Source organism: Ursus americanus, chromosome 9 (assembly GCF_024610735.1).
Source record: "Ursus americanus isolate L20-20 chromosome 9, mUrsAme1.1.p, whole genome shotgun sequence".
In the NCBI taxonomy this organism is placed as follows: domain Eukaryota; kingdom Metazoa; phylum Chordata; class Mammalia; order Carnivora; family Ursidae; genus Ursus; species Ursus americanus.
The window spans coordinates 46537611-46550428 of NC_142135.1; the positions used below are offsets into that span (position 1 = coordinate 46537611).

General features: G+C 34.8%; 1 protein-coding gene across 2 annotated transcripts in view; it reads right to left on the reverse strand.

The window, feature by feature from the left end:
- CNBD1 (cyclic nucleotide binding domain containing 1) overlaps positions 1–12818 on the reverse strand; it is a 445210-nt gene that overhangs the window by 386686 nt on the left and 45706 nt on the right. For both annotated transcript variants that reach the window (XM_087864416.1, XM_087864415.1), the window contains one exon: positions 6658–6816. In XM_087864416.1, the coding sequence (XP_087720542.1) occupies positions 6658–6816 (159 nt within the window). The remainder of the gene's footprint in view (positions 1–6657; positions 6817–12818) is intronic.

Here is a 12818-nt window from a genome sequence, read left to right on the forward strand (position 1 = left end):
AGGAATCCTTTTATATTCAAATGTAGCAAGCACATAGTAAAGTCTTTTGTACGAAAACCTATCAAGATATGTAAGATCCTTTGGCAAAGGGAAGACTGACTTGTACAATGTACCATGTATGATAGACTAAATTGCATGGGGCTTTACATTTTTAACTTCATTTAGGTTTCACAACAATGATCCTATGAGGTTAATAATTGTGTCCATTTTATTTCATTTTTAAATTTAATTTAATTTTAATTCCATAAGTGTTATATTAGTTTCAGGTGTACAATACAGTGATTCAACAATTCCATACATTACCCTGTGCTCATCACAAGTGCACTCCTTAATCTAATTGTGCCCATGTTATAGATTAGTAAATTGTATATCAAGAGGTAGAAGTTCCCAAGATCATACAACCAGTAATCAGAGGAGTCCAGTTTAGAACTCAGGTCTTTCAGACTCCAAAGTCCAGGCGTTTCACAAAATGTCCATCCCAATATGACCCTGACCCTTAAGATTATAGATAGACTAAGATTCCGTGCCTTACTCTTCTATAATATCAATCTACCGTCAAGGAGTCTTTAATTTCTGTCGTTTGCTAACTCATCTCCTAAACACAAATACCTCTCTTCATTTAGTCCCAATCTTATATCGTAAATGATCACTGTTTTCTGTTAAAAATTTAAATTATTTGTAATATTCACACCACTCCTTATTAACCTTTGTTCCCTTTTAGCTTCAAATAAACTTTCTTTTCTGGAGGCAAGTCCCCCTCCCTAATCCGTCAGTTTTTATCCAAACTCTGTCTTTTTAACAGAATTAACCCCACAAAGTATTTTTCTCTCATCAGCATACAGCCTTAAAATACAGTTTGAGATTACGATTCCTCATCTTATATGCCATTTCACTGGAAAACAACAGTGTAAGAACCATATTGCATCCTGATTTTAAGCAGCCTGAATCTAAAAAGCAAATATCCTCATGTCCTCCAGGGAGCAATTCCTCTGAGTCATTCCTGAGAAGGGCTTTGCATCACTGCTCCACTGAAACATAATGATCTTCTGATGCCTCATTCCCTCAAAGGAAACATCTTTAATTGGAGAAAGTAGGAGAAAACACAATTGGGCCAAGTTTTCTCAGAGGATCTTAAACTGCTTTTCACAGCTCATTTATAAGTTTGTTTCTTCTCCTACCCTTTCCACGACCCTCACAAATATACATGCATGTCACTTTTCTTTTCAGAAATTAGTCATTTATAAAGAAACCAATTATTTTTACCAAAGCAATCCATAATTGCATTTTAAAAGCTGGTCACTGTAATAGGCAGTGTAATCAAATACAAACATGTGAGAGTGTTAGATCATTCGTCCAGGATACTGGCTGTTTGTGGTCAAGATGAGCAAAGAATCTGATGTGCTTCCAGGACTATCAATTGAAAACTGCTCATGCCTTAAAAAAATAAATAAAATCAAGTTCTATATGTCAAACCGAACTCCCTAACACAGAATTCAGGCTATAGTCATCTCTCACCAAGACCAATTCCACATAGCCTCCTGAGGTCACCCTAAATCTCTTATACCCACAGTCAGCTCTCCACACATGACCTATTACTATTTAAATCATAACGCTCCACTCCCATTTTGCCAGTCACACCAAGATTAAAAACCTACCATGGCCTACAGGACTCTAGGTGATGATCTGGTTCCTGGCTACCTCCAAAGCCTCATTTCTATATTTTCCCTTCACTCATGCATTTTCGTAGCTTTGGACTCCTTGCTAAATTTTTCTTTTTCAATTTACAAAACGTGTTGCCACCCTGGGCTCTTGCATTGCCTGGAATGCACTTCTCCAAGATACCTGATTGGCTAGCTCTCTCATTTCATGAAATTATCTGATCAATGTCACCTTTCAGAGAAGACTTTTCTGATCATTTTCATCATACCCTACCCCCCCCATTCTGCATTAGTTTTTTTTCCTAACATTTATCACTAACTGACATAATAGGTATATGTTTATTATCTCTCTCTCTTACATTAGAATATAAGCTCCCCTGAGGGCAACAACAGTGTGTACTCACCACTAAAGTCCCAATACCGAGAATATTGCCAGAAACATACGCAGAAGTTCAAAATAATATGTTGAATTCATTAATTAATGGGTGCAAAATTTTAAATCAGTAAATTTATTTATAAATTAAAATTCCAAGTCACGTTTTAATTCATAACTTTTGATGCTGTTTATTCATGACCCATTTCCCCCTCCTTCTAAAATACTTTCTCTTTTGAAATGCTATCCCTTACCAATTGAATATACACTAAGTAAAACTATGAAAAAAAGTGTACTGCTCCCTCAGCATTTATCCAAAGGGTGGGTATAAAAACAAACTACAACAATCTGACTCCTTATTCCTGAACTAAAGTGTGAGCCTAAAAACTCCCAATCAAAAATACTTGTAGCTGATTAAGTCCAGTGTTGTATATTTTTTTAAAGATTTTATTTATTTATTTGTGAGAGAGAGAAAGAGAGCACAAGCACACAAAAGCTGGGGGAGGGGAAAAGGGAAAGGAACAAGCAGACTGCCCACTGAGCAGGGAGCCCACTGCAGGGCTCTAACCCCAGGACTCCAGGATCATGACCTGAGCTGAAGGCAGACGCTTAACCAACTGAGCCACCCAGGTGCCCCGAGTCCAGTGTTGTATCCTGAGGAGACATCAAGGGGTGCTCTAGTTCATATCATCTCTAGTATCTAGTAGCTCTTCTATTTGGGGAGCTATCCAATACTCTTCTCTAGGTTTCCTCTCTTTCCCCCACCGTTTTTTTGTTTGTTTGTTTGTTTGTTTGTTTGTTTTCACCAGAATCAGTTTCTGCTGTTTACAATCCAAAATCTTAACTAACACACATTACAAGCTTATATTCGATCTAATATGAATTAAAATAAAAAATTTAACAGAAAGTCTCCCAACTCTTTTTTCTATCTCTCATCTTTCCCTCTCAGTCTGCTCTCCACACATCCCAATTACACAGCATACTTTAGCTATTCAAACCCCACCTCTCTGAAGACATCTCCCAGACATGCCATTTCTAATGATTTTAATATTTCAAAATCATTTATCCTTCCTCCCACCTACCACTGTTTACTCAAAGCTGCTGAATTAAAATAGAAGTTAAGTAATCAATATGATTAAGCCAAATCTCACCAAGTTATCAATAAGCAATAGCTGCTTCTTCTTCTTCTTCTTCTTCTTCTTCTTCTTCTTCTTCTTCTTCTTCTTTTGAGAGAGAGAGTATGAGCACGAGTGTGGGGGAGTGTTGGAGAGTAGAGAGAGAGAGGGAGAGATTGCTCAAGCAGCCTCTGCACTCAGAATGCAGAGCCCAATGCGAGGGTAGATCCCAACCCCCAAGATCATAATCCCAGCCAAAATCAAGAGTCAGATGCTCAACCAACAGAGCCACCCAGGTGCCCCTAAGCAACAGCTTTTTAATCTTGCCATGCATATTTGCATTTCTTTAAAAAGAAACTACTGTTACTCAAAATTTATTTGTTAAAATTTCAGGCAGGATAACAAAGTGAAGAATTTTAGAAAGCATAAGGTAGCTACTTTTAAAAATGTGTTAAATCACATCACTAAGGCAGCCCATCAATCTGATCATGGTTCAGTTAGAGATAAAGGAGGCTAACAACTTATCCATCAATTAACAGATTTTAGTTGAACTACTTTGTATGAGTACATTAAGCATACAGCCCCACTACAAATGTGATTGAGTCACAGAGACTTATGATGTTACTAAATATGGCTAACATACCCTAAGGGCCCCCCATCCAGCCCCTGAGTTTTTTGGGGATGGGGATGGGGCAAAACCAACATTCATTTCTAACCAATATAATATGACAAAGGTGATGGGATATACAGTTATATAACACTTCATCTTAGCAGAACAGGAGAAAGAGAGAATACCCCTTGCTGGCTTTGAATATTTAAGCTTCCATGTTGTGGGAAGGTCTGAGAGATGGTGATTCAGCAAGGATCTGCAGGCTTTTAGGAGCCGCAATGCGCCCCTACCTGAGAGTCAGGAAGAAAGTAGGGACCTCAGCCCTACTTTTACAAGGAGCTAAATTCTGCCAACACTTACAAGCTTAGAAGACGACCTCATGCTCCAGAAGGAATGTAACTCCACGAACACCTTGACTGAAACCTTATGAGACATGAGCAGAGGATTCAACTAAGCCTTGCCCAGAGAGATGATAAATAGATGTTGTTTTAAGCCACTACATTTATGATAATCTGCTACACAGTAATGGAAAATGAATACACTAGTGTACCGAGGAGACAAGAAGATAAAAACCATGTCTGTGGAAGAACAAATATAGATTGCGAACTTAGCACATGCACTGCTCTTTTACTGACTACCTTATCATATCCACTTCAAAGCACTGATATGAGGATGAATCAGAATTTTTATGTATAGAAATTAAAGTCTTGGGGCGCCTGGGTGGCTCAGTCGTTAAGCGTCTGCCTTTGGCTCAGGACGTGATCCCAGAGTCCTGGGATCGAGCCCCACATCAGGCTCCTCCATTGGGAGCCTGCTTCTTCCTCTCCCACTCCCCCTGCCTGTGTTCCCTCTCTCACTGGCTGTCTCTCTCTGTCAAATAAGTAAATAAAATCTTTAAAAAAAAAAGAAAAAGAAAAAAAATTAAAGTCTTCTGTGAATATTAAACATAAGAGTGAGTTCCCTTCTCAAATACTCTGCCCTTGTAACTCAGTGAGTGACACAGCCCCACCCACTGGCAGCCATCAAGACCTGCTACCTTCATTTTGAAGAGTCATACTTGGCCAATTCTGAGCCACTGAAAGTGGGAGCTTAGAGTACCTCAGGATCTCCTCTACCTACCCACCCATTCTCTCACATGTGAGAGGGAGTAGGTTCTGGAAACTGCCACTCTCCCAACATCTGTTGTCTAGGGTATTTGGAGATTGGTTGTTAAATGAATTCCACGGCAGTCCACATAAGGAGGCAGCAGGAGATTCTTTGTCTATTCCACCCTGTGTTTGGATAGCCTTCTATCAGGGCTCCTGCTTCAGTCTATTGCTAACATGGTACTGGGTTTTTATCCATTTGCAGTTTCCATCCTAACTTCAACCTACATTTACTTCTTAATATTTTAACACCTTGCCAGAGAACCATAGCCACTTGAGCTCCTTCGGCATCTTAGATGAGAACCTTTGTTGTCTGGGAAGTGCCACTTTGTTATTTTCAGGAAGAAGAGATTACCCCATTGAAAATCCTGCAGCCCAGCACAATCTGAAATCAGCAGTGAGTGTCTCACGGGTTTCCAGACACTTCAAAAATTTAATCCAATGCAATTTTTGTCAACATTATGGTTTAATGGAATGAAAGTGGCTATAGCTCCAGTAACTTTCAGTGCTTTAATGATTTTCTACCAAAATTTTTAACATAATCACTGAACACATTCTCATTAAATTTTCTATTTATGCAACTTACCAAAATTTTTAACATAATCACTGAACACATTCTCATTAAATTTTCTATTTATGCAACTTACCAAAATTTTTAACATAATCACTGAACACATTCTCATTAAATTTTCTATTTATGCAACTTACCGTGTATGGCAGGTGGTTATGATTTCCTTCTCTACAATTCCCTCATACCCACTTTCTTATAAAGGGACAAGTAATTGCGGTGTTTATTTCGTTCACGTTGTTGTAAGTAAAAGTATCGAAAATCTGACTATCCTCAAATTTCCTGGAAGCTCTGACCATATTTTCTCAAGTTTGCAATGACAATTTTTTTTTTCAAGTAGGCTCTATTATGGGTGTGAACTCAGGACCATGAGATCAAAAACTGAGCTGAGACCAAGAGTCAACTGCTTAACCAACTGAGCCACCCAAGGTGCCCCTGCAATGACAATTTTGAAGAAGAGTACTTATAGATAGAATTCTTAGTGTATTCCTCCAAACATAAATGCCAGATTTTTATTTCCTCATTCCATGCTACTGGTCTTTATTTCAGACACAATTCTAGTCTTGACACTTTCTATTCATTTTGTTTGTGTTGTCAATCCTTATTCTATTATCACATTTTCCCATGGTCTCATTTCAACTTTAATTTTACTCACAAATCCAATACCATCTCTGGAAACCAGGCTCCATCTAAATTTAAGCCCTACTTTCTCCTTCTTCTCCTTCTCCTTCAGGCAGTTGTACCCCAATCATAGTACAAAGTCTTCCAAGAAGTTAAAAAGAATATGAGGTAAGTTTATTTTAAAGCCTCTGTGATGGGGAAGACAGTTTAAATGCTGTGAAGAGCTGACAAATAACTGTAAGCTGATGAAATCTTAAACATAATTTTGATTTAACACAATCAGTAAATAACACCTGTTTTGCTTGCAACTTAAAATTAAAATGTGCCACAGTTGGATATATTACCAATAGATCCATGATATGCCATGAAGATGGAATTGATGACGACTGCATTCATCTAGAACAGTCTTCAGTATTTCTACCTCTCCTGAATCAACCACTAATGGTAGAATACAATTAAAGCACACTTACCTGCAAGCAACTAACTTAAAAAACAAACAAACAAAAAAAGTGGAGCTATTCAAAAGCATTATTCAACTACAAGAAGTAATATATTAAAAATACTTACAATTTCTTTAAAATATCCAGGAATTCTACCAACTTCTCTTCAAAATTTTTAGGCTCATATAAAGTAAGGCCACCACGTGCTTTTTTAACATGGATAGCTATATTGTGAGAATCATCACATTGTTGGGGTTCATATTCTACTATGTCTTCAGCAGATTTTCTGAACAAAGGAACATAAAGATTACGGTGTTGCATATTGTACAAAAATGACTGATAAGAACTCTTTACTGTCAAGAGTAGAAAGGCTCTGTTATAATTTAGCATTTTAATCATGTATGCCATTTCAATGCCTTAGTTTTTTTTTTCAATCATCAGTAATACAGTTAAATACATCATACTGTTAAGCCTAAACACTGACATTCATAAAATATTTTCTACATACAGAACTTGATTATACATATTATAACTGTCTTAAGTGATTGAAACATCTTTTGTAATTAGGTGTTCATAATTTAAGGAAATATTTGAAGTCAATGGTTAATATCGTTCTCTTTACAGCCATACACTTGTTTTTTGGTGTAAACTTCATATCAGCGACAAAAGTGCTTTTTAAAAACTTTTGTTTCCAAATAGTAAATTATGAACATCTTAAAAGCAGCCATTGTTCTTTATTCTTGTGCTATAGTGTGTTATACACCCAAGTCCCCAGGAGATGTATGACTGAATGACCATTCCCCATTCATTTCTAGCTCTAAGCATTCCTATTAAGAAGTCACTAAAAACCTAAGAGCAAAAACTAACAAATGCTGTCTATCCTTAAAAAAAAAAGTGGAGGCAATGATAAAAGCCCAAATGATCATAGATTACTGACCTGCAATTATATACATGAAAATATAAAAATCATACTTAAATATAAGATAAACATTATGTGGAATAATAATAATAGTAAATAATCACATTAACATCTAACACATACTTTGAATTTTTATGCTAGTTGTTCTGCTAAACATTATATACACATCTTATTAATGTTATCTATGTGAAATAAGCAACATTATCCTCCATTGATAAGGACATTTCAGGTTAAAGAGTTTATATAATTTGTCTTACCACTCATAGTTAGTAGAGCTAGAGTTTCCGTAATCTCTCTAAAGTCTGCAGATGTTAAAGCTTAGTAATAAAGCTTATTTATTTGATGTATACAGAAAGGAGATAGCCTAGCATAACTTACAAAGATAAAATTAAAAGCCAAAATCCATTTCCCCTTCCATCACTTTCACAGAACCTCAACCATTCCTTCCAGACCTAGAACTCCACTTAAAACTCTATCCCTAGTTACTCCCGTAAATAGTAAGCACAGTAAAACTCAGCAATGATAAGAATTCAGTTATAAAGCAATTGGCTTTCCTCCACCCAGCCTGGATGTTACAATGCAAATGAAATAAAGTTTTTATATTCTGAAGAAGTGAGGTCCATGGACTGGAGGGAGAGTGGGAGGTAGATATGGCAGACTTTGTGGCAGGAATGTGGAAAGTAAGTCTCCACTGGACTTAGTATTATTCTGATCTAAGTTCATCATATTTGCCCAAGGCAGGTGATTCCTGGACTTCCTACTTTGTGTTGAAAATCTCAAGGCAGCCAAAGAATTAAGAATAGACCCCAGTGACATTTAAGCTTCTTGAAATTCACCAGGAGATACTAAACCACCACAAGCAACAGGAACAAATAGGTGGCCATATACATTAATTGATTAATTAATTAAATTGTGTCCTATGCTCTTCGGGAAATGGTAGAAAATTATCCTCACCATTATACAGTAAAACTAGCAATAACACAATACATAGTCTAAAAAATTAAGTCATACAAAATTCGAAAATCATTTTATGAGAAGTTAATAACTTGTACAAGCAGACAAGGCAAGAGGGAGTATAGAAAGCTATGGACATGATTCAGATCTTTTCTGGAGAGCTATGCTGGTGATCTCAGACTTCTTCATCTCTCTACATTTCATAATAACTTGTACCTTTAAATTTTTTAAAAGAAGTTTGATATGGGGTAAAATCTCTGATTCTTAGGAGTCTAACTTGAAAACTGAATCCTTTGGGACCTATTGGGACCTATTTTGCTTGCCAGGAAAAGACAATGTCTCTCACAGAGAGATTTAAACTGAGTCATTCAAGATGAAAAGAGTTTAAAAAGGAATATTCCAGAAGAAAGTACAAGGAATTTTTCTGCAGAAGAAATTTCTAAAGATGCTAAATTCTGCTCAAAAATATTTTGATCCTGTCAAATAGACATAGGCACTGTACAATAAACTAATATCATCTATTAATCTTTCCAAACTTTTTGATATCGTTGTATCTGATTATTTCTGAATTAATTTTTACTAAAGGTAAATGATAGGGATGCATGAAATTATCTATAGAATTGGATAGTTACCATAACGAGCTAGTAATTAGGCAATTCTATTCATTTCTCTATTAACTTTTTAAGGTTTTGGCATTTTTTCTATTGATTATTAAATTAAAAAATACATAATATATTGTAAGTTTAAAAGTAACCATAAAATAGTGTTAATGTACCCACTCAGATCTTTAAAGTACCTGTGGCCCTGTACACTGTCCTCCATGGACAGACACATGGCATCCACTCCAGAGATAACCACTACCCTGAATTTTGTTCCTATTATTCCCTTGCTTTTCATTATACAGACAAATCAAAAATGTATGCATACCATTAAAAACCTAATTTTAATTTTGCATATTTAATTTTGCGCTTCATAAAAATGAAGTGATTCTTAAGTATTCTGTAACTCGCTTTTTTGTTGTTATTTTCCAACATTGTGTTTATGAGACTTAATGACTATTGTTCATTCATTTTACTGCTGCATAAGATTTCATTATATATATATATATATATCACAAAGGGGATTTTCTATTCCTCTTTTCTTAGTTTGTGGGCAACAGGGATTTTTGTTTCCAGGTTTGTTTTGCCTTTGTTTGTTTGTTTGCTGTATACAAACTTGCCTATTATGATTGGTCTTGTATATATATATACATATCTATATATCTATATATCTATATATAGAGATATATATATATATGCACAACTTCTCCAGGGAATACACACAGAATTAGAATTTTTAAGTCATAATGTATGTGCATCCTCAAATATATTAGTAATGACAAATAATTTTCTAAAATGGCTAAAACAGTAGCCAAGGGGTAAGTTTCAGTTGCTCTACATTCTCACTGCCACCATGATACTATTAAACTATGAAGAGAAAAAATATTATTTAAAAAGATCATAATACCATTAAGATGTGATTTGCTTCTTTTTGCTGTGTTGAAATTTAATCATACAAAAATAATGATGGGTAAAACTATTTGCAACTAAGCATGATTCAAAATAATGAGACCAAACTATACTAGCAGTCATGGAATTCCTCACTGCCACACACTTGCATTTTTTTAAAAAGCCAGAAAAAATATTAATTTTCTCAAATCTCAACCATCTGACCCTGAATACACTTCTTTGTGATACTGTGTGACAAAATGAAAAGTATAAAGAATTTTTGCAGCATTTCAAAGAGATTTTTGTCTCAAGTAAAAGTGAGCTATTATCCCGATTTGTAAGCTAAACTATCCACTTTTTTCACTGCACTCCATATTTACTGGAAAGAACAGCCTAAAAACAAACTATAATAAATGACTTGGATGTTTGGAATGTATTTTCTCAAAAATGAGTGAAGTGTAGTTGTCACTTCAAATATACAGTATCTGTTGCTTATGATAAAATTCAAGCTTTCAAGTAAAAATTTGATTTTTGGAAAACTTGTATCCACTTTAGTAAACTTGACAGCTTCCTAACACTTAAGGATTTTCTGATGATCAGTGACGATATTAAAAATTGTGATCTTCATATATTGCATAAACATATCAACATTTGTAAAATCTGTATAACGTAGGGGACCAATGTTTTCTAAATGGCGAGTGTATATTACACTGCATTAGTAAATCATGCATTAGTAAAATAATAGTTTTTGTGCAAAATCATAGTTTTTGTAGCTATCAATGTTTTTAAAATGGCCATATTAAAGATAAAAAAAATAACCTCAGTTAATTCAGGTGATAGGGATTAGCACCACCACCAAGCAAAATAAAATAAAATAAAATAAAATAAAATAAAATAAAATAAAATAAAATAAAATAAAATAAAATAAAATAAAATAAAATTTAGTATACATTATCTCATTCAGTCCTCCAACAGCACCGTAGAGCATGTATTATTGTCTCCATTTTTGATGAAGAGACTAAGACTCAAAGTTTTAGGTAATCTTAAGGCAACACAACTGCCAAATTGCAAAACTGAAATTCAAACCCAGATATGATTAGTCCAAAGGCCATCACAACATACTGCAATCCATGTATTCTTGTATTATAGCTCTGAATGAACTTTTTAAAATAAGTTCCCCTAATCTTTCTGTAACTCCTTCCCCCACTTTTTTGTAAATCCACATAAATTTTACTAGGTAGTAGTTAGAGCCAGAGTAATATATGGGATCTTCTTATGATGTTTGCTATAGGATTCTTCAATCCTTTTTTTTAGAAACTAAAGTCAGCCTGACTTATAAAAATACAAATAAATACTCTCACTTTAAGTGTACTATGTTAACTCCATTTATTAAGCTTAGCTTAACTATCACTAACGACAAACCAAGGAAATAATTATGGGTAAATTTCCTCCCCAAGATATAAGATCATAAATTGAAAGTTTTTTTCTTATATTGTACAATACTGCTGACTTTGTTCTACACATTGCCAACATATCCAAAGTTACAATTGAGGATTCAAAGGCAAGTTCCATTATATACTCTTGACAGCAAACATTGGAATCCTGTCATCTCTTATAATATAAGAAAGAATATTTTAAGATTAGACAGAGGTAAGCAATATTTCCCTAGTTTCTACTAAATAAATGTCTATGCCAAACTCAAAGTCTCCTCTTTTATTTTCTAAAGAACAACAGAAAATCGAAAGATAAATGTGAACAGCTGGACTTAACATGTATTCTATGGACTAAAACAGCAATACATTTTCCATAATATATGACAAGCCATATGAAAATGCAAGAAAGTGAAATTATTTCAAAAAGATCATTTACCTACTAAGGATTAATTGAAAGTAAAGAAGTTCAAATTTAAAAAGGTAGGATATCTAAAGACAACCTTTAATACAATAATATATTAATATATACTTATAAAAGAATAATCAAATACCATGCTCTGTCTTCACTTATAACCTAAATTCCCTCTCTTCACAATCCAACAAATATTTGCTAACCTCCAAACCCAAACAAGGAAGCATTTATTTTGTTCACTCTCACAGTTCTCCAGTATGAATCATTTTAATTTTTCCATTTTAATCACCCTACTTTTTCCACCCACAGAACATTACTGAACTGGTCACACACCTGAGTGATTACAAATCTACATTATCTAATTTTTACTGACCCTTAATTTTTCTCAGCATTCTTAAATTAGCTTTGTTAAGCTCTTACACACTCACTTCAATGGCTTTTATCTGTTTTTTTTTTTTTCCATTCTCATTTCCATACTCTATAGACAACACTGCTTCAGTAACCACTGCTCTTTACCTGACCTCAGTATTGGAACTGATGATTACCGACTGTTGAGAAACAATAATAAAACACCATTCTAACCATTCAATGATACTGTCACTCACGCTGAACTTAATTTATCGAAGAGAAAAATAAAAATCTTCTTTGGAAGAAGATCCAAACTTTCAACTGTAGCCTTTCAAAGCATAGAACTGACTCCCTTTGAATCAAAGATGGCTTTCCCCCTTAGTTGCATATGGCCTTTGATGAATGGAATTTGTAAGAAAAAAACATGAGCATTTACAATACTCCTCCAGCTGAATTCATAATTGTACCATGTCCACTACCTATCTCTTAACTGATGGTAGCACATTTTTCCATTATCAGGATGCTGGTCAGGAATTCCATGCAATACAAATTACAAAAGCTGGGCTCTACTGGCCTCTTAAAATCAAGATAAAGTCCCATGCAAATCCACAGAAGTACAAAGCTCTCCTTAAGATTTTAACATTTCCCCAGACTACATTCTGATGTCACCTCTGCCACTGTTTCTTCCTTAAATACTCTTTATTCCAGGTCTTGTTTATCCAGAAATAAAACCGA